Here is a 20,084-nt window from a genome sequence, read left to right on the forward strand (position 1 = left end):
CTTACTTGTGTACTAGTACGACGTTATAGACAAGAGGAGGAGCATCATAGAAAGCGAAGCCGCGAGCACCTGGTTATCTAGAAAGGCAAGGAGGAAAAGGGGGCGGAAGGAGAACCCCATAACAAAGAAGAACGCCGATTTCCAAATCAAAGCAACCGTCCCAACCTCAACGCCGAGCCATTGGCCCCTTATTATGTTGTTCTTCATGCGTGTATCGTCTCTGTCGAGCTCTCATACCATTCCTGGTTTACCCAGCTTGCGATCATATCTCTCGCATCAGCGGAGAGTTTGTCGTATCCTGGATTCTCTTTTGGTTCGAACATTGCTGTCGTCTTTGTTAGCCACCCTCGTTTCGATCTCACAACTGGAAGAATGCTCACACATGTGCGCCCACGTCTCATCCCTCGCCTTGTCATTAATTGCTGGTCGCCAATCCCCGGCCTGATCCCTCTGCGGCACCACGCAAAACGTCCTCTCGTCTCCCAGCACCGTGCCGACCATGCTGACCTTTTCGAGAGCCCCGGCACTTTTCCCCAGCCGGGTGTAGAGGTTCCCGAAACCGACGTTCAGCTCCTTGTTGAGGCGCATCATGTACGCCACCCGCTTCCGAAGTTCTTCTTTTCGGGCGAGGCAGCCGACGAATTCGAGATGGGAGGTGGCCCAGGTGAGGCCTTGGGTTATCTGCTCGCGCTTGAGGTAGGCTGCCGCTCCTGTTGCGGTTATTGCGCCTACTGCTCCGGCTGCCAGGGCGAGGGTTCCCCATTTTCCCCAGCCGCCTCCTCCGGTTTGTGGTTTTTGGTCTGGTTGTTGCTGTTGTTGTTGTTGTTGTTGTTGTTGTTGTTGTTGTTGTTGTTGTTGTTGTTGTTGTTGTTTCTGGGTGGATGGTGGGGCTTCGATGGCTTTTTGGGGAGCTTGTCGTTGTTGGTGGTAGTTTTCTTTGGCTGCGTTGGAAGAAGCACCGCCCCATATCGATGCCAGGCCGCTTAGTTGACCCATCACTTCTGCTGCTTTGGAGTAGTGCGTTTCTGCCCCGTGGGCGACGACGCCGGGGGAGATGCCGAGATAAGGGGTGTCGAAGGCGAGGACGGCCTGGATGTAGGGGAACATGAGGGAGTTGAGGGGGGCTTTCATGTTGCCTTGGTCGGGGGAGTTGCCGTTGTTGGGGATGGAGCCGTTGATTGCTTGTTCGGAGGCGATGGAGATGGCTGTTTCGGCGGCGACGATGCCGCCCATGGAGTGGCCGATTAGGATGACGCGGACGCCGGGCTCGACGGTGGGGGAGGGGGTGCCGAGGGAGACTTCGAGGTCGATTACCTTGTTGAGGAGCCAGTCGCGGAAGCGGTTGACGCAATCGGTTAGGTCGCCGCGGGTTTCGTAGGTGGGGTAGATGAGGAATTCGAGGTTGAGTTTGGGGAGGAGGTGGCGGAGGAGGGAGAGGAGGTGGGTTGGGAAGGCTTGGTTGGGGCCGAAGGTGTGGTCGTTACCCTTGAAGCCGTGGATGAAACAGAGGAGGAGTGTCTTCTTCATTTTGGGGATGGGTAGGCGGTGGCATTGGTGGTCGATTGGGCGGGTGCGACTGCAATACAGGAAACTGCTTGAGCTGTGATATAGAAATAGAATCGGGAATCTAGAACTGCATCACAAGGCTGGCGTTCCGGGAGCTCAGTGTGGGGGCGGGGCCTGTGACGCATGGCAGATTGGTTCAGGTTGATGCAACTCCACATGCCGTTGGAGATCTCCCAGAGGCTTGTGAATGCCCAGAACGCTGGGGCTTGCATTGCTCTTGGTAGGCCATATCATGGAAAACTGATACGTAGACTGGTACCCATCATAGAGCTACTGAAAGACAGTCAATATCTGCCGGAGCATAGTCAATGTCCCTACCAGGTAGTTGATAGGACTTCAGGAATAATCGAGATGTCTTGCAAGAGAGTTAATTGACGGCATCTATCGTCTTTTAAGGTCTTAATATTTCATGTCGCGGCCTGCATGTTTGTCCCTAGTGTGAGCACATGCCGAGACTTGAGCGATCTTAAGCCTGGCTCTGGTTCTTCGTGATACGAGTCTTGTAGGAAATGGCGAGGGACACTTCATAACGACATACCCGGTGTTTGATGGACATCGTATTGGAGATGGGTACTTGGAAGTAGGGTGGCGTCCAAGGCTAGGCAGTTCCGGAGGTGACAGCTTACAGTGCCACAGCTGTTCGTGTCCTAGTTGACAGTTCATAAATGAGAGATTTTCAGGACGTGGCAGCAGACACTGCAAGATTATCTTCAGATTATCTTCATAATTCTATTCTATCTCTTCCATCGTCCAAGAGATCAGTCAATCGCTGAAGCAGCGGCATAAGAAACTCTTGATTAGGTAAGCTTACACCCGTTGCCTGTGGGCCGCGTCCGTGCGCAGAAACGCGCCAAGAGAGACGGGCCCTGGCCCTGAGCGAGTTGCTTCTTGTCGCAGTGATCAAAAGCGCGGAAACGTCTCTGAGCATCATCCAACTTCAGTTCCTTTCAGCGCAGTCGAGGTGACCAGCCTGGCATCGACCACGACATACTTCGTACCATGCCTTGAACTCGGTTCGGTCGCTGCATCTTCTTTCACTTTTTCTTCTCCTGCTCGGTTTTATTAACTGCTTCATTAAGGTTCGGTTTCTTCTACTTTTGATTTACTACCACATGTGCCGCCGTTCGGTTTGCTTTTCAACTACCACTTGCCAGAAATACCTAATTGCCATCTTTCAATAGTCACCATGACTGAACGCGTCTACGGCGTCACGCCGCCCATCTCGACGGCTCTCCCCACCGAGGCAGAGAAGCGAATGCACCAGGCGCTCCATGAGGAGCTGCGTGCCCAGGGCACTTTCGAGAGTCGCGCCGAGACAGAAGCGAGGAAGAAGGTTATTGCTCAGCTTGAGAAAATCACAACTGCGTTTGTCAAGAAGGCTACGGCCGAGACCCAAAACTCGTTCATGGTGCGCGAAGCGATTGGGAGGGTGTTTACTTATGGCAGTTACCGTCTTGGTGTCTATGGTCCGGGTTCCGATATCGATACCCTGGTGGTGGCCCCCAAGCATGTCACGACCGAGCAGTACTTCCGTCTCTTTCCTCCCCTCCTCGTCGAGATGGCCCCCCCCGGCGCCATCACTGATCTCACTCCAGTCCCCGACGCCTTTGTGCCCATCATCAAGTTTGAGTTTTCCGGTATCAGCATCGATCTGATCTTTTGCTCCATCAAAGGTCTCACCCAGATCCCCGAGGACAAGAGTTGGAACTTGACCGACAACACTCTGCTGCGCGGACTGAGTGAAAATGAGGTGCGTTCGCTCAACGGAACAAGAGTCACAGATGAGATCCTCAACCTCGTCCCCGAACCTGCTACCTTTAAACTAGCTCTCCGGGCCATCAAGCTGTGGGCGCAGCGCAAAGCCATCTATGCGAACATTATGGGTTTCCCCGGAGGTGTTGCCTGGGCCATGCTGGTTGCCAGAGTGTGCCAGCTGTATCCCAAAGCAACAAGTGCGGTTGTGGTGAACAAGTTCTTTCATATCATGTTGAAGTGGCCCTGGCCGCTGCCTGTCTTGCTCAAGGATATCGAGTACAATATTTCCGTTACACGGGCCCCTGTTTGGAATCCCAAGGTACGTCAAACACCTCATAAGCTTGGACAGCAATTGACTCACCATCTGTACAGCTATACTCCAGCGACAGAAACCACAGGATGCCCATCATCACCCCAGCATACCCAGCCATGTGCGCAACCCACAACATCAACAGGTCCTCCAAGGTGGTGATCATGCAAGAGTTGGAGAAAGGAGTCCAGGTAACTGAGGAAATCATGACAGGCAGAGCACCGTGGAAGGCGCTATTCACCAAACACACCTTCTTCACGTCTGACTTTCGGTATTACCTTACAGTCATTTCGTCTAGCAGGACCAAGGATGCCCAGAACGTGTGGTCAGGTTTCATTGAGTCGAGGGTGCGTGTTCTTGTGAACAAGATTGAGAATCATGCCGCCATAGTACTGGCGCGCCCATTCAACAAGGGGTACGACCGTCAGCACCGTTGCCAAAATTATGAGCAGCTTGGAGATGTGGTCAACAGCGGAAGCTTGGCATACCTGTACAAGCCCACGCCCGAGGAGGAGGAGAAGGCCAAGGGTGAAGCCAAGACAGAAGTCAAGGCAGAGTTGATCAATGCGAATCTGAAGCCAGAGAGTGTGTTGCAAGATGGCCCAGTCGTTAAGCCCGAGCCTGGTACCGAGACTGCAGCACCCCCGCCCGTTACCGCAGCAGATGGAGCTGCCATCAAGCCAGAACCGGGCGCAGAGTCAGCCATGCCACCCCCGGCGCCACCACCAGTCGCCGATGGGGTCAAGCAGGAAGAAGTCACAAAGAATGGAGATGGAGTCGAACAGAAAGACGGCAACGACGGCGAAGTCAAGCTTGCCGATATCCCGGAGAAGAAACAGGAACTGGAAGTGTTTACCACTAACTACTACATTGGGCTACAGCTGGGCAAGACGCCCGCGTCACTCGATCTTTCTCGCGAGGTCCAGGAGTGGATGAGCATGTGTCGCAGCAGCGACCTCTACAAGGAAGGCGTCAACTTTCTCGCCGTCACCCACATCAAGAACACGATGCTTCCCGACGACGTATTCGAACCTGGCGAGGTGAGGCCGCGTCCCCCGAAGAAGAAGCTCAAGAGACAAGCGCCGGATGATTCTTCGGCGCAGCAACCGACAAAGAAATCCAAGCCAGTCGGGCCAGCCCTGACCCCGGCCGTGAGCTAGCGGTCTCGTGCGAGCGTACCATGAGACAGAAAGTTTTGGAGTGTAAAAAAAGCAACACATTGTTGAGTTATGGGGTTTGGCACTTTTGAGAAGATAATCGCGAGAAAAATTTACAACAGCGGCTGGGTTTTGGGGCGGCGGCGGCGGCGGCGGCGACGGCGTTGGTCATTGGGTATGGGGTAGTGTAAAGTATTTAGATCTTTCTAGACTAATAGAGTTAGGGTTTTGGGGCACAAGTGCCTCCCAAATTTCTTCGGGTTGCTCTGGGTCAATGGGGTGATGGAATGTAGTTTATGCTATGTCGATGTATATACTCAAATGCTAATCGAAGTTTGCAACTTTCAATGCGAGGTGTGATTCTCAGACGCCATGATGACTAGCAGGATAGTGATGCTTTTCTGATTCTGGAAACGAGTGATATCAAGCAAACAATCAGCAATACGCAAATATCTCTTCGGCACTGTAGGGGACTTTCGGGGGGGGGGGCATGGTCACCGGCGGAGAGGGGAGGTGGGATAGGCACTTTTGGACGGGGAGGGCGAGACTCGAGTTCGGCGGCGTGGGGGGTTGAGTCTGGTAAGGTGCATGCCGTGATTGTTGAGAAGATCAGTAGAATACTAACGGTGGTGTGGAGGAGGTTGACCACCTATCTTTGCTTCTCGCACTGCTCGAGATTTAGCAGGGCTGGTTAGAGATACACATGAGCTGATCAAGAACGAGGTAAGACTGGCTCGCATGAGCAAGAACCATCGCTGGCATTGCTGTCAGTGTCAACGGGTTCATCACAGCCAAAATTGACCTACAGACATCGTTGCTCCTTCCTTGGAGCAACCAATGGTTTGTGTAGTAGGTCAAACACGCCCCTTCCAACAGCTCCAGTTAGCCTATCCATATTGGCCCCTCGTAGTCCAGTGGTAAAGCTGCTGGAGCTGCTCCCAATTGAAGGATTGGGTCCAGCAGCCTTCTCGATTCGATTCCTATCCGGAGTAAAAGCCCTACGGGGTTTTTCGTAGCCGGTCACCCCTCTCAACCTGGAAACGGGAGGGTTGGCTGGTGAACTCCTTTGCCCTTTTCGACTTTCCTTTTCTTCTGTTTTTACTTGGCTGTGTAAGTAAGTAAGTCCACGATGGTGGGAGCCTTGGGAATAGTTTCAATGAACCTGGTTGGTCGGTGAAGTCGCATTTAAAATGGTCTTTATTCTCGCGACTGCTATTTGATCAAGTCGTCAACACGACCACCATGTCATAACCTAAACTCATCTCTCATAACAAAAGCTACCCAAACCACCGTTGTATCCTCACCTAGACCACCACCGCTCACAAATAATACCCCAGCCCCAACCCCAACCTCTCACAATACTCCACCTCCCTAAACAGCCCATCCCTCGACACAGGCCAATCCAACCCCCTCAGCACCCCCCCTCTCCTCCCCTTGCTCACAGCCTCCCACACCCCCGCCCTCTCCCTCTGCTCCAAACTACTCTTCCACCCTTCCCCCCTAACCCTCAACCACCCCCTCTCCAAATTCGGATCTCCCTCCTTCACAAACTGCGCAAAACTGTCCAAGACAAATTGCTCAAACGCCCTATCCCCTCCATCACCATCTCTCTCTCTCATCCCCTGCCTCCTCAACGTCCCAAACACGTAGTACAACTCCCCCGAGTGACACCTCAGGTAAGGTTTCCTTGTATCACCCAATGGTTTCCCTTCCGTCCGCGGCGGCTCGCACACGTCTAGCTTGGGCCAGCCGGGCATTTGATATGTCCGGTCGAATTCGTAATAATATAAAGAGGAGAAGAGGTTGTTTTGGACGGCGGCAAAGGCGGTGGCTTGGTCTACGCAGCGGAATATTGCGTTTGTGGCCAGGCGGGTGGTCAGGTTGAACAGGTCGAGTGTTGCGTTGCCTGTGTTTGGGTGGGCTAAGGGGGGCAGCTGGGAGGGGGAGAAGCCTTGGGAGAGGAGGTACTCAGTAGCATTGGTGGTGGTAGACGAGGGGAAACTGATAAACGGGGCGCCGTCGTCGTGGGTGATGCCCATTAATATATTTAACGGGCGGCGGCGTTTGGGAGAAGGAAGAGAAAGCGACAGTTCTGATGTGGTGAGGTATGTCCCGTCTACCACTAAATATCTCGCTGACGTGAGGGAGGTCAGTGTCGATGCTGGGACGGCGCGGAGGCAGTCGACCTGAGAGGGGGCGTTGGTGCAGTTTGTTGCGTTGAGGATGGTGTTGGCTACCACCGAGACTTGCTCGGGGATGGTGTAGTATTTCGAGTAGGTTGTTCCGTAGTTTAGACCGCCGAGGTTGCTGAGGAGGATGGCGCCCGAGAATTTGTCGAGGGCTTTGGGGGAGGCGATCAGGGCTCTGACCGAGGCGGCGCCGGCGGATTGGCCAAAGATGGTGATGCGGTCTGGGTCGCCGCCGAGGGATTGGATGTTTTTCCGGACCCAGTCCAGGGCTGTGAGTTGGTCGGCGAGGCCGTAGTTGCCGTTGGTTTTGCCGTCGTTGAGGGCTAGGAAGCCGAGGGTGTGAAGGCGGTAGTTGATAGCTACGACGACGATGTCACCTCTGGAGGCCATGTTACCCCCGTCAAAGGTCGGGTCGTTGGCTGTACCGCCTGTGAAGGCACCACCGTGGATCCAAAAGGCGACAGGGCGGAGCTGCTTCTTGGAGGGAGCGGAGTTGGGATTGGGGAGGTGGGGTGTCCAGATGTTGAGGAATAAACAGTCTTCGGTACCGGTGTTGCCTCCCTGGGCACATTGGGAGCCATACTCCAAAGCAGAGGCAGCCTCTCCTGAGCCCTGGAACAGAGTCGGGTATGTGAATCTTTGCGGCTGCGGCGCATAGCGGACTCCGAGGAAGCGGAAAGAAAGACGGTCTCGAAAGCTATCTCGAGGTCAGCACATGTTGCCTCTCACGAAACGGAAAACATACCCTGTCAAAGTCTGGTTGTTGACATCTACCGAGACCTGCCATTTCGAGCTCGTATCCTGGAATGTCTCATTCGAGAAGGGTGCTTTGTTGGTACAAAGACCAGCGAGTTCATCACGGCTCTTAGCCGAGCTGATATCACTGTCAACGTCGATGGTTTTGCGGCCTGAGATCCAGAACCTAGACGATGAGCTCGCCCGCTTCTCATAGCGAAGATAGTCAAACAACGGTTGAAGCAAGCCTTTCTCGCCCTTCTTCTTGCCCTCCGACCATGGTTGCTCTCCTAGTCCAGAGCAGATCTTTTCAAATTCATTGTTAGCCACACGAGACTCGGTCACGATCACAGTCGAGTCCGCAAAGCGGCTTTCAGGTCCTGCTTGGGTGTTAGTCAAAGATGAACACAAACGCTGGGAGATAGGAAACCTACCCTGGAGATCATTGTTCGTCAAGATAGTCAACCCAGTATTCAACTTCTTGAGAGATTCACCCGCAGCCAACCCAGCCAGGGCAACAACTGCCCCCAAGAAACGCACCATACTGAAAGGGTCCCACCTGTGTAAAGAACAAAAATCTTGGCACAGGAAACGCAGATCTGGGGATCTCTGTGTTTAATATCGCCACTAGGCAAACACCTACTACGGTTCGGTGCATCAGTTAGACAGGGGACCTTTTGTCACAGTCACGGTCCCCCGCAGCCGGATCTCGCTACCCGAGAGCGTACGGTGTAGTAAGTCTCCGCGATTTGGTGTTTCCCTCCATCGGATCACAGGCTCACCGGGCCCAGTTTCCTTTATCCCCGCGGTGAAAAAAGTTCGCCTTAGTACACCACGAGAAATCTACTCCAGCCTCCCGGTTAGGTGGCGGGTATAGCGTAACGTTGAACGGGTGTAATTTAATAGGCTAAATAGAAGAGAAGGTACCCGCCCCGTCAACCAAAATGTAGGAACCGTCCAGTGGAGTTATGCAAATGCTTATTTTAAGGTTCGGTTGTGTATTTTGGAGAGTGTCTGGCTGGCTAGACCTGGATCTCACCTAGCTTCTTGACTACCTTTTCGTGGAGGACCATTGACAGGCGAGCCGCCACTGCGTCGTTTGTTTCGTCGTCCTTTTCTGATAGACCGAGTTGTTCACCCCCGGCGATACATTTCTGGGTAGCTCCTTCGTAAAGCTCCCCCATGCAAGCGCCCAACTCCGCGATTTGGTCGGTGGCGAGCAGGCTATCGCGGACCTTGAGGGCAAATGATGGCCTGCCGCGGGCGACGTTGAGGTTGATGCCGAGGACTTTGTCGACGGTTGCCCAGTGGGCAATCTCAACCAAGAGGACGCCGAGACTGTAGATATCAAAACTCTTTTTGAAACGCTCACGTTCGTCTGGGTTTGTTGATTGTGCGTTGGGGTGCCTGTAGAGGTTGTACTCAATGTCGTCACCTGGCCCGGGAATATCTGTCATTTCGTCCGCCCGGGCTGGCCTGGAGAAATCGAATCCTGACAGGTAAGGTTTGCCAAAGTCGACGTCTCCGCTGGTGGTTTTGAAGAAAATGATATTGTGGCTTCGAAGCCCCTTGTGCAGCCAGTTGACAGCATGGAGATAAAGCAGGCATTTACTGATGGCATGAGCCAGCTTGACCCGCTTTGTGACAGGTGGCTTTCGTGTTGTCTCGAGGAGCTCATGGAGCGACACCGGAGGTGAAGATTGGTCAAGGCCACTGTCTACTGGTCTTTCAAAGACCAACCCCAGGCGCATATTCAAGATGTCCTCATCTTCGTCCTCTTGCCCGTTCGAGCTTCCTCTGTCAAAATAACCGAGGCAATGAGGTGTTCTAAAGTCCTCTGGCTTTGGTGTATGGTTCAGCAGGGCCGCTAGCTTGGCTACTCTTTCGACAATCACGGCTTTCGGGGGTGATGAATCCCCCGGTCTTTGCGGGTCATATTCTTTCCATTCAACCCAGACCTTTTTCTTGACACCGTCTTTGACAAGGACAGCCTCACATCTCGGCTGATCAGACTCATCGGCTGCTGGGTCAAGCTCGATCATGGAACGATCGAGAAGGAGGCGTTTCTCGCCCGGTTTTCCGAGCTCTAGTTGGTTGGCCGTTGCCTCGTCCAATGGCCTTTTGTGGGCAGACTCGATCGACTCGTTAAAGGCTTTGAACTTGGCAAGCTGCGATATTAGTTCGAGCCCGTCGGCGTTTGCTTGTTTCTTCGCCACGGTGAGCTGTGCTGTAGGGAGAGCTGAGCTGGCTTCAAGCCTGATGTTGAGGGCCATGACAAGCCGAGACAAATCACTAATCTTGTGGTGCAGCTGCAGGACACCACGGTTGGTGTCTTGTACTGTATGGTGAATCTCGACCTGCATGCGTTGGTCGAGGATTCCAGTCATGTTATCATTCAATGTTGAGAACCTGGAGAGGAGAAGCTCAAAAGCGGCCTTGTCAAAGGCAACCCATTGCAACCTCTGGGAAGCTTCATGTGACGATTCCTTCAGACTTCGCATGGCTTTCTTGATGAAGTCCCGCCGTCTCTTGGGCAGTGGAAAGTTGGCCTCGGCCGCATCTTTTTCAGGGTTCTCGAGGACCTGATCTTGGTCAGGAACAGCCCTCAGACATTTTCGTTTCTCTTGGTGTTCTTTGAACTCTTTGAACAAACACTCGACTTGGACCAGCAAGTCAAGCACTGTCTGGCGATGCAGAACGAAGGTGTTGGACTCGAGGACTTTATCCCTTCGTTTGGCGTCCAGGTCGAGCAAGCCAGATGCTTCACTCCAGGCAAATAGACGTTGCTGTTCCATGCGAAGCCTCAGATTGAGATACCTAGCATCGTCCGGGAAGTTCAAGGCGGTTATGACCAGTTGGATCCCCTGAATACATCCGCTGTAGACCTGGAGGCCAATAGAAGCCACGCCAATGGCGAGCCCTGCTAATGATACGGGATCCATGGTACCATGGGCCAGGTGCTAAGGAAAGGTATCAGCCACGCATATGTATAATGGGAGTGGTGTGCCATACTTAGCAGAAAGGTGCCGCTGTGGCTGGTGAGCCGAGAAAAGTTGGGCTTGCGAGATGCGACCGAGGTTCTCACCAACAACTACTCTTGTCCGTCTATCCGTAAAATGTGTGCGATGTTCTAAATTCCATAGCTCCTTCCCCGCTACAAGGTGGTGTCCCCACAACGTAATCAGGCTCGATTGATGCAAGCACATTTGCCGGCGAGCCTGACTTTCCTCATCGGTCACTCGCCGATGCAGTGGAAAGTGGGAGGCGTGTAACGGTGAATCCCACAGTGCTCCATCCTTGTGCATAATCTTTTTTTTGGGGGCCATTTTCCAGAGGGCAAGTTTCTCTTCTTGAGAACTCACAGACCCTAACCCTTTAACCCTTCTACATGCCCTGCCAGTCAAGGGTTCTCGCAACAGTTTGAACTCCAAGATGCATTTCAACTGTCGAGACAACTCACCGGGGTATCGTTTACCCATCTGCGGAGTAACCGTGACCAGATTCCCGACAAATCCATCACTAGAACCCGGAAAGCAACGTGGCCAGCGTTGCAACGACATGCGGGTGATATCTGGGCTGGCAAGGGGGGGTTGTTTGTCCCTCTCGAGAGGTTTGCTCCAGCGCTCTCTCGCACTCGGGAGTGCTCCGAGAGGGCCCCGACGTTCCCCCACCCGGGCCGTGAGGATTTGCCAATTCGGCCGTCTCATCTCGCTGACCGGATCGTGAGGCATGTCGTCGAGGGTGGGCTGGCCTGGGCGCTGTGACGACACTGAAAAGGCTGGCCCTAGCACATCCGAGATTGGATTGCTGTGTGGGGGAATTTAAACTCTTCAACGGTCGCCCGCTCTGGCCCCAGCAAATCCTCCAGGATGACCGCCTTGAGAGGTCCCATCCCGCTCAGCCCGGGCCGCCAGCGTAGCATTTCTCCTGTTTCGAGCACCAAGGGCTGAGCGCGCCACCAATCAGCATCAACAGCTACTCGGGTTTCAGCTGGGCCAGCGGTCCAGGTCACTCAGTCCTCCTCATTATCGCAATCTGCATGTAGAGAGAGACCAACAAAAGGCTCAGGACATCCATCTTCATAAGCAATGGCGGCTGGCTGGCTGTCCATGTCGATATCGGCCGGTACCTTTACCTTGAATCGAGATCCCGCGTGGAGTGGCCCGCCAGGTCCCGGTTGCTGTCTTTGTTATCCACAGACTGAGTGTCTGTGATTCTCGGATAGCATCCCGCCTCACTTTGTTCAGAGACACTTATTAAACCGCTGCCCAACCCGAGCATCAAAAACGGCAACCAGCCCCGTCCCCATCCCATCATCTGCAGCTAGTCGAGGCCCCGCGTGGAGAGAGAGGGTCGAAAACCGGTCTGGCGAGGGGAAGCTTGGCTTCCTGATTAGTTCGACGCGGAGAGACGCCCAAAGGTCCGGTTTGCCCTAACAGAACCTGGAACCCTTCACGAATCTGCACAAGCAGCCTGTCGAGTCCCCGTCGTCACAGGCCGAGTCCACTCACTCAACAAAAAAAAATTCTCAATTGGGCCATTGACCGCCTGTTCTCTCTCGTTATCTTTCCCCCGCCACCAAGCAGCTCTCGGACTCGCTTGATTTGTTGCAGGAGAAAAAAAAGGGCGAGAGGAGAGGAGAGGCTGCCACGCTTCATTAATATTTTTACCACCAACTACTCCCCCCGTCCGGCATTGCTAGCTACCAGGCCCGCTGCTAAGAGACGTTCACCGCACCGTTAACCCGCTGTACCCCTTCCGAGGTTCCGCTCCCCGACTCCCCGAAGCCTAGTCCCTGCTTTCCCAGACGCGGGCGGCATACAGCAAGCAGCGTTGCCCCCAGATCACCACAGGCCCGCCTCCTTATTCCCATTACCGATTACCCTTAAGCTGCTGTGAATGCCCGCCCGCTCCTCCATTCGTCTCAACCCAACCCGACAAGTTGTGAGATTCTGCCCTGCCTCGGATTCTGACCCCTCTGGCTGTCTGTTTCTGCTCGCATCGCCCTGATCGCGCAGCAGCCTGTCTGACCTCACCCCCCCCCCCTTCCCCCCCCCCGCCGAATCGTCTGATCTGATTGCCGACCATGGAGACCTTCTCACCGGAAGCCCCACACTCGTCAGCCGCTTCCACTAACGGCTCGCCTGCGGTGTCTAGCGACAGCCCGGGGACGGCGACCTCCTCCTCGTCGAATGCCTTTTCGGCGACCATTGATGGCCGCCCGTCGCAGCAGCACCCGGCGCCGCCTCCTTCGGTCCCCGCAGCATGTCTCGCCTGTGTAAGTGAATGTTACTTTTTGTCTTTTTTGTCGTGAAAGCCAAGGTACCCCCCGGACCGGTCCAGCACCACTCTGATGGTGGCCAGGTCACCGGTTGGCTTGGATCGTGGTGTCAACATCGCCGAGTTGTAACGTGAGCCCTTCAGAAAAGATGGTGTGCTAATACCCGCGATGCAATAGCGTGGCAAGCACCTCAAGTGCGATGGGAATACCCCTTGCTCCCGTTGCACAAGCTCCGCTACAGAGTGCATCTATGTTGCTTCTCGTCGTGGATACAAGGGCCCTCGGAGGAATGCTGCCCAGAATCCTAACAAACGCCATGCCTCGTCGTCGCCTCCGTACTCGGGGCCTACTGTCGAGAGCTGCCCGATGATGCTAGGGCACACCCCCGTGTCTATTCCTGCTCCCTCCCTCTCAGCCTTCAACCCGGCCATCGTCTTGCCGGAGCAGTCGCCGGTCTCGTACGCACCTACTCCTGCTCTTAACCACGCCGGTCTCTATCGAAACTCGTTTGCCTCACCCTTGGACCCCAACACCATGGCCGCTCCCAACACCATGGCCCTGACGACCTCGTCAGCGATCCCCCATGTTCAGCCACCAGTGACCACCCTGGCCGAGAGATGCTTCGATGCCTTTTATCACTACTTCCATGCCGCCCACCCCTTTGTGCTGCCCAAGGAGTACTTCCTTCGGCTGCTCAAGGAGGGCAACACCCCTGGCCTCAACGTGGTTATGGCTGCCATCAGATATATTGGCTCGCTCTTCTTGGATGCCGGTCCAGCCAAGGCCACCTATCTGGAAGAAGCCATCAGGCAGTGCTATCTGCCTACCACTACCAAGGATGGCTTCCTGATCCAAGCCTTGTTGCTGATCATCATTGGGCTGGATGGGAGCTGTCAACAAGAAAAGGCACGGGAGTTGTTGGCGGACTGTGAAAGATTTGCTATTGAGATTGATCTGAACAAGCGCCAGTTTGCATCACTGCACGGCCACGGTAATCCCGTCGTGGAGGAGAGCTGGCGGCGAACATGGTGGGATCTCTTTGTGTGTGACGGCATGATTGCTGGTGTCCATCGCATCACCAACTTTTTGCTCTTTGATATTCAAAACGATGTTGGTCTGCCGTGCGAGGAGCAGCAGTATCTCACAGGGGTAAGAACTTCTCGAGCGTATGTGGATGTGATGTGAGACTGATTTACCTTTATAGCGCATCCCCCCACCAGCATACATGGAAGACTTTGATGACCAGCTCTTCTCCGGTGAAGACCGAGAGTTTTCGTCTTTCACCTACCGTATTGCTGCCATCAGAAATCTCGGCAGGATGATGCGGATGCCTCAGATTATGTACCCGGGAGACGACACCATCTCCCGGATAGAAGCCCTGCTCACCAACTGGAGGCTCCACCTGCCCGAGTCCAAGAGGGATGATCTGAACAAGAACTGCAAGCTGGATGAGATGATGTTTCAGGCGCATTTTATCACTCATGCGTATGCCAAACCCATGCTTTGAGAGCCATGTGAGAGATACTGACATTGTCCACAGTTGCACCATCATGCTTCACCAGCCCCTATCCCAACTCGACTCCTCTCCCGTCCAAGCTGTCAACTCGTGCGCCCCTCACCGACCAGTCCCCTCGGGCGACAACTTCAACGCCCACACCCGGCACACCATCACGGCCGCCTGCGAGATCAGCAAGATGGTCACCCAAGCCGTGCCCATCATCCAGCACACGCACTTCTTCACCTGCGTCGTCACCCTCAGCTCCATCGTCCACTTGTCAAAGTGGGCGCTGTACTTTATCGAAGACGAGGAAGACCTCCGGCAGCAGATCAGACTGAACATTGGCGCCCTCAACAAGCTCAGCAAAGTGTGGAAAGCGGCAAACACGGCTTGGGGTCAGGTGAAGGGTGTGGCACAGGAGATTTACAGGGAGAAGAAGGCGCACCAGATCAGCCCGGCGTTCTGGGTTGGTTTCACGCAGGAGCAGATGATTAGCAGCATCCAGGCTGATGAGGGGATCATGAGCGAGTTTAATAGTATGTTGACGCAGGTGACGCAAGCGCCGTGATATTTTTTTTGTTTCTGTTTCTTTGCATTTTGGAAAATTCGGGGGCAGGATTTAACGTTTGGAAAATCTTTTTTGGATTTTTGTTTCTAGGTACGACGATGACTACTACTACTACTACTGCAGCGGGATTTCATAGGGGGTTGATGAGATGATATCCTTTGTTCTGTTTCACAACTTTTTGGGGAAGAGGAATTATGGAGAGATGGGGTTTATGACACCAAAAAGGGACAGGGAGGGTGGGGGGCGAGGGGAAAATGGAGTTTTTTTTTTTTTTGTCTTTTTTTTGAAGTTGATTTTTTCTCTGGATGAGGGACATATTATTTGGGGGTGGATGGCTTGGGGGGATATTTTTTGACAGGACGACAAAGTCTGTGTTTTTTTTTTGTGTATCCGTAACTTTTTGTTCTTTTGGCTGGGCAAACAAAATTGGGCACATATGAGCGAGCAGGGCAGGCATGGAGGTTACTGGTGATTTAATTGAGATTTTTTTTGTATTTGGATATGTACAGACAGACTATGCTCATCTTTGGCTTATGTTGTGAGCAGAGGAACTCTCTCTGGGGGGGAGGGTGAGTTTAAAGTCCATGAGCATGACCCCTTCGCTAAGGATTTCCGGTTCGGTATACTCTGTGATGCATCACAAGATCGATCACTTTGACTTGATACCCACGAGGAAGAAGTACCAGATTCCCGAGGTCTACGTCGCAGTACTTGTCGTTCTTTATAGTGGACGGCGATCAAAGTGGGCCACCTATACCTCTGCCACGGTTATTAATGTTAGCGCGACAGGGGTCTTTTGGTGGAAGTTGCGCTGGCCGCACTAACATTTACTTCGCCTGCGGAAATGTAGGTTGATAGTAGTACCTGGGGCTAAGGCACGCACTTCATATGCGGGCCTAATGTATGGAACATCGGAAGACGACCAACGACTTTTATTTTGCGTATAATGCCCACTTATTACATGATTATGACCATGACGGAGAGATCCCCGAAGGTTCCAGCCTGGTATGTCCAATCATGGGGAAGGGAGTGGTTGGTACCTGCAGTTGGCGGAGAGTTAACTGCATAGGTACACAGGTAGGTGGTCAGCGAGGCGTAACGAGTTCCGGGGATCTGGATGTCTTGGACTGAGGTAGTGAGGATTCCTGAGAGATCGAATCGGAGGGGAGGGGGAGGGGGAGGGATCGTGTCGGTGACCTCCTTTAGGGTCGTGAAGATATATATATATACTTTGAACATTGAGAGCGTGTTCATGGGATCTTGGGATGTCATGCAGATCACCCCCTCGGGTATCTCGAGGCTATTAACGGTGATAAGCGGCGATCAGCTCACGCTAAAACTCTACTGTACACCACCACCCCGATTCTCCCGCTGAAGAATCGCCGTGTCTCAGTTTACCACACCAAAAAGGACGCCGACCGGGCTCGGGTTGGATGAGTTCGTGGTTCAGCTCCCCGCATTCCGACCCCAGTGAAGTCGGCGACCACGTGGGGTCTTCCGTCCTGTCGAAAGGACAATGGTTGGCTGGCAATCACCCCTCACAACGGCGAACATATACACTCCCTTCATATCAACGCCAACCACCCAACACCCAGCAACTACATAGCATGTAAGCCCCTTGCATCACCACGAGAATCTGTCATCGGCGATGTTGTCCCACCCAAAAACCCACACACAACATCACTGACTGGCACTTGTGTATGACTATAGTCCCGGTAAGCCCTGCGCACGTATGTGGGGTGTGGTCAGCGGGTTTGATGCAAGGGTGAGGCTCAAGATGTCGATTCCAACCATCGCTGTTTATTGTGCTTTGGTGATGGTGGTGCCCGCTCGTGCCAAGGCGCCTGTCAGTTGCTTATTCTTTGTGCACTCTCATCACTCATCCACGAGCTTACATACTCGGAGTTTGGTGTGCCTTGTCTACTCGGGGATTGACACTGTCGCGGTAGATCCCGCGAACTACTTGCACCACTACACCGATAGCTCCCCGGCACTTGACGTGTTGGGAGTAGTGAAGCTGAATTTGGGCAGGAATGCTAGCCACTTTCCAAGACTGCTTGCTGTTGGTTCAGCTAGACTGGGTTGGTTGGCGATTGAGCTACTGACGATAACTCCGGAGTTGGTGGTTGAAGATGCCCGAGTTTTGGGGAGGAGGATCGTGAACTGGAGGGGAGGACTAGACGGCGTTTGTCTTGGATGACGGTGATCGGGGTTCATGCGGAAGGGATGAGCGTTGAGAAACCTGGGCTGGGTATGAGTATCTAATGGCTGGGTGCAGGTAAAGGGAGAAGGCTGTGCAAGACTGCTGCTGACTGAGGAAACGAGAGTGCTCATAATCCCATCTGTCCGCCTCCCAACCCGCAGACCTCATCCCGTGTTCACCTGCCTCATCTTTTCATTCTCGCCATCCTCCCAACCATCATCACAGCATGAACGCCCCATCAAGCTCCTCCTCCTCCTCCCCAAAAATGGACCCCGAATCCGGCCCCTCCCCCTCCCACCTGAAAAACACCACCCTCACCTCCCTCACCTGGTCCTCCCTATCCCACGCAATCTCCACGACCCCCATCCTCACCTCCTCAACGGGCCTCCTCCGCCCAGGCGAACTCCTAGCAGTAATGGGCCCCTCGGGCTCAGGCAAAACAACCCTCCTCAACCTCCTCTCCCGCCGCCTTTCCCCATCATCCCCCTCACCCATCCTCCTAAACGGAACCCCCCTCCCCCTCCCCCAATTCCAATCCCTGACCCGCTTCGTCGAACAGACTGACTCCCTCATCGGGGCCCTAACCCCACGCGAGACCCTCCACTTTGCCTCACGGCTCTCAAGCGCGGGGATTAGCAAAAAAGAGAGGCGGGAAAGGGTAGAGGGTCTACTCGGGAGTTTCGGCCTGGTCGAACAAGGCGATGTAGTGGTCGGGACTGTGACAAAAAAAGGGTTGAGCGGAGGGCAAAAGAGACGGTTGGGGGTTGCAAAGGAGGTTATCACCGGGCCGAGGGTGGTCATACTTGATGAGCCGACCAGCGGGCTTGATGGGAGAGGGGGGTGGGAGGTTGTCAAGTTTTTGAGGGGGTTGGCGAGGGAGAATAATGTGGGTACCTAGGTACTCTTCTGGGAGTGGTATGGGAATGATGCTAATTGGGGTGCAGTTGATTATTGTTGCGAGTATACACCAGCCTTCGACCGCGACGTTTGACCTGTTTGACAAGCTGTTGCTCTTGTCAGAGGGCAAGACGCATTATTTTGGTTCGGTGGAGGGGGTGGGGGGGTATTATGAGAGTCAGCTTGGGATGGTCATACCACGGCATGTTAATCCTGCTGAGTGGTTGCTTGAGCAGACTAATATTGATTATGCCGATGATAAAGAGGCTGCGAGGGCGAGGCTGGAGGAGATGCAGTCTGGCTGGGAGAGGTCGGATTTGAAGAAAAAGTTGGATGAGGATGTTGCTGCTGTTGCTGCTGGGGCGGAGAAGGGGGGGGATGAGCTTGTGTTGGGGGATGATGAGGCGAGAGATAAAAAGCCGGGGATGGCGAGTGTGGTTGTGACGCTGGTGCACAGGAGCTTTATCAAGAGTTATCGGGATGTGGTTGCCTATGGGATTAGGTTGGCGATGTATACTGGTATGTATCCCTCCTTTGGTTGATACAGGAGAAAACTAAGAGATAAAAGGTCTCGCCATAATGATGGGCACAGTCTGGCTCCGTCTGCCGGCCACACAAGACTCCATCATCCCCTTCACCAACTCCATCTTCTACGGCAGCGCCTTCCTCAGCTTCATGGCTGTGGCGTACTGTCCCGCCTACCTCGAAGATTACAACCAGTATGCCAAAGAGAAACGGAACGGGCTCTACGGCGCCACCGCCATGACGCTGTCAAACTTCCTCGTTGGGACACCATACCTCTTCCTCATCTCAATCGTCTTCTCAGTAATCAGCTACTGGCTCTCCAACTTCCAGCCTACCGCCAAAGCCTTCTTCACCTGGGTCTTCTGGCTCTTCCTGGACTTGCTTGCCGCCGAAGGGCTGGTAGTCTTTATGGCCTCTCTCTTCCCGTCCTTTGTCATCTCGTTGGCGCTGGTTGCGTTTGCCAATGGCTTGTGGATGAGCGTGGACGGGTTCATGGTGCCGCCGGGGACGTTGAATGTCTTTTGGAAATATGTTTTCCATTACTGGGACTATCAAAAGTATGTGTTTGAGAACATGATGATCAATGAGTTCAGCGAGAGGGTGTATACCTGCGCCGAGACGGCGGATGGGTGTCAATGTGAGTATCTAGTATTCTGCATCCTGAGAATAGAAAGCTGACAGGAAATGCAGGCATGTGGCAGACTGATCTGGCTGATCAATGCCTGATCCGTGGACAGGGAGTGTTGGATCAGTACGGATACAAACCTGGGTATATGGGCAAGGATGTGGGCATCATGCTGGCCATCATTTTTGGATATCGGCTCGCGGGGTGGTTGGTGTTGAAGCTGAAGAAGTAGTAGAAACGGCGGTTGTGATGTCAGCGCGGCCGTGTAAGTGGAACGGGTCCTGCATCAGACTGCAGACGCTGGGTGGCTGACAGATGCAATCTATCTATGCTTAAGGCCAAGTGCAGGCACTCATAGAATACAGAGTAGATACCCGCCAGACCATCGTCGAGCTTGATTCGAGTTGTGAAACAAAACGTACTCGGGGAAACGTAACTGCGTAACCGCCGGTACGTATCCGTAACGTGGGTAAAAACCCGACGGCCTGGTAACGGCGGGAGCTCTGACAGGGAATTGCGCACTGTGCCGCTAAATCGACAGGGCTGTAAACACGGCCCACCCGTCGCGTGCGAACGCGCTATGTCTTGACCTATTAACCCTGTACATTCCCCATTCTTTTTTTTCTTTTCTTTCTCTCTGTCTCTTTTCCACATTTTCGCCATTTTTATTCCTCGGGAACTGCTTCCGAAGCGTTTCTGGATGATCCAAGGGTAGTTCAGAAAGTAATCCGCCAAAAATTCCCCCACCGCCAGCTTTTGAGGCCGTCTAGAAAAG

At 53.7% G+C, this 20,084-nt stretch overlaps 6 protein-coding genes across 6 annotated transcripts, besides 5 other annotated features; 3 read left to right on the plus strand and 3 right to left on the minus strand.

Moving 5' to 3' along the window:
• Nucleotides 1-203: 203 nt before the first annotated feature.
• On the minus strand, nt 204-1,527 carry PODANS_7_7480 (uncharacterized protein; the record flags this gene model as incomplete). The annotated part of the gene is made up of 2 exons (XM_001908072.1): nt 204-325; nt 381-1,527. The coding sequence occupies 2 exons, from the start codon at nt 1,525-1,527 to the stop codon at nt 204-206; spliced, it is 1,269 nt and encodes a 422-aa protein (XP_001908107.1).
• Nucleotides 678-695: a sequence feature (primer 7G2B).
• Nucleotides 803-872: an STS (microsatellite 7G2 NON POLYMORPHE).
• Nucleotides 953-970: a sequence feature (primer 7G2Abis).
• A 1,225-nt stretch (nt 1,528-2,752) lies between the features above and the next one.
• PODANS_7_7490 (uncharacterized protein) lies at nt 2,753-4,791 on the plus strand (the record flags this gene model as incomplete). The annotated part of the gene is made up of 2 exons (XM_001908073.1): nt 2,753-3,640; nt 3,694-4,791. 2 exons carry the CDS (start codon nt 2,753-2,755, stop codon nt 4,789-4,791), a joined length of 1,986 nt encoding a protein of 661 aa, XP_001908108.1.
• A 906-nt stretch (nt 4,792-5,697) lies between these two features.
• Nucleotides 5,698-5,831: a repeat region (rgion duplique sur le chromosome 4).
• A 276-nt stretch (nt 5,832-6,107) lies between these two features.
• PODANS_7_7500 (uncharacterized protein) lies at nt 6,108-8,255 on the minus strand (the record flags this gene model as incomplete). The annotated part of the gene is made up of 2 exons (XM_001908074.1): nt 6,108-7,666; nt 7,712-8,255. The coding sequence occupies 2 exons, from the start codon at nt 8,253-8,255 to the stop codon at nt 6,108-6,110; spliced, it is 2,103 nt and encodes a 700-aa protein (XP_001908109.1).
• A 479-nt stretch (nt 8,256-8,734) lies between these two features.
• On the minus strand, nt 8,735-10,654 carry PODANS_7_7510 (uncharacterized protein; the record flags this gene model as incomplete). The annotated part of the gene is made up of 1 exon (XM_001908075.1): nt 8,735-10,654. One exon carries the CDS (start codon nt 10,652-10,654, stop codon nt 8,735-8,737), a length of 1,920 nt encoding a protein of 639 aa, XP_001908110.1.
• A 2,516-nt stretch (nt 10,655-13,170) lies between these two features.
• Nucleotides 13,171-15,059, plus strand: PODANS_7_7520 (uncharacterized protein; the record flags this gene model as incomplete). The annotated part of the gene is made up of 3 exons (XM_001908076.1): nt 13,171-14,107; nt 14,214-14,478; nt 14,534-15,059. Coding segments are annotated over 3 exons (1,728 nt in total), but the record flags the coding sequence as incomplete, so codon positions are not given.
• Nucleotides 15,060-15,811: 752 nt separating this feature from the next.
• Nucleotides 15,812-15,905: a long terminal repeat (ansonia).
• Nucleotides 15,906-17,488: 1,583 nt separating this feature from the next.
• PODANS_7_7530 (uncharacterized protein) lies at nt 17,489-19,541 on the plus strand (the record flags this gene model as incomplete). The annotated part of the gene is made up of 4 exons (XM_001908077.1): nt 17,489-18,148; nt 18,207-18,678; nt 18,728-19,321; nt 19,375-19,541. 4 exons carry the CDS (start codon nt 17,489-17,491, stop codon nt 19,539-19,541), a joined length of 1,893 nt encoding a protein of 630 aa, XP_001908112.1.
• Nucleotides 19,542-20,084: the final 543 nt, after the last annotated feature.

The sequence above is a fragment of the Podospora anserina genome, chromosome 7, assembly GCF_000226545.1.
Source record: "Podospora anserina S mat+ genomic DNA chromosome 7, supercontig 1".
Taxonomy (NCBI): domain Eukaryota; kingdom Fungi; phylum Ascomycota; class Sordariomycetes; order Sordariales; family Podosporaceae; genus Podospora; species Podospora anserina.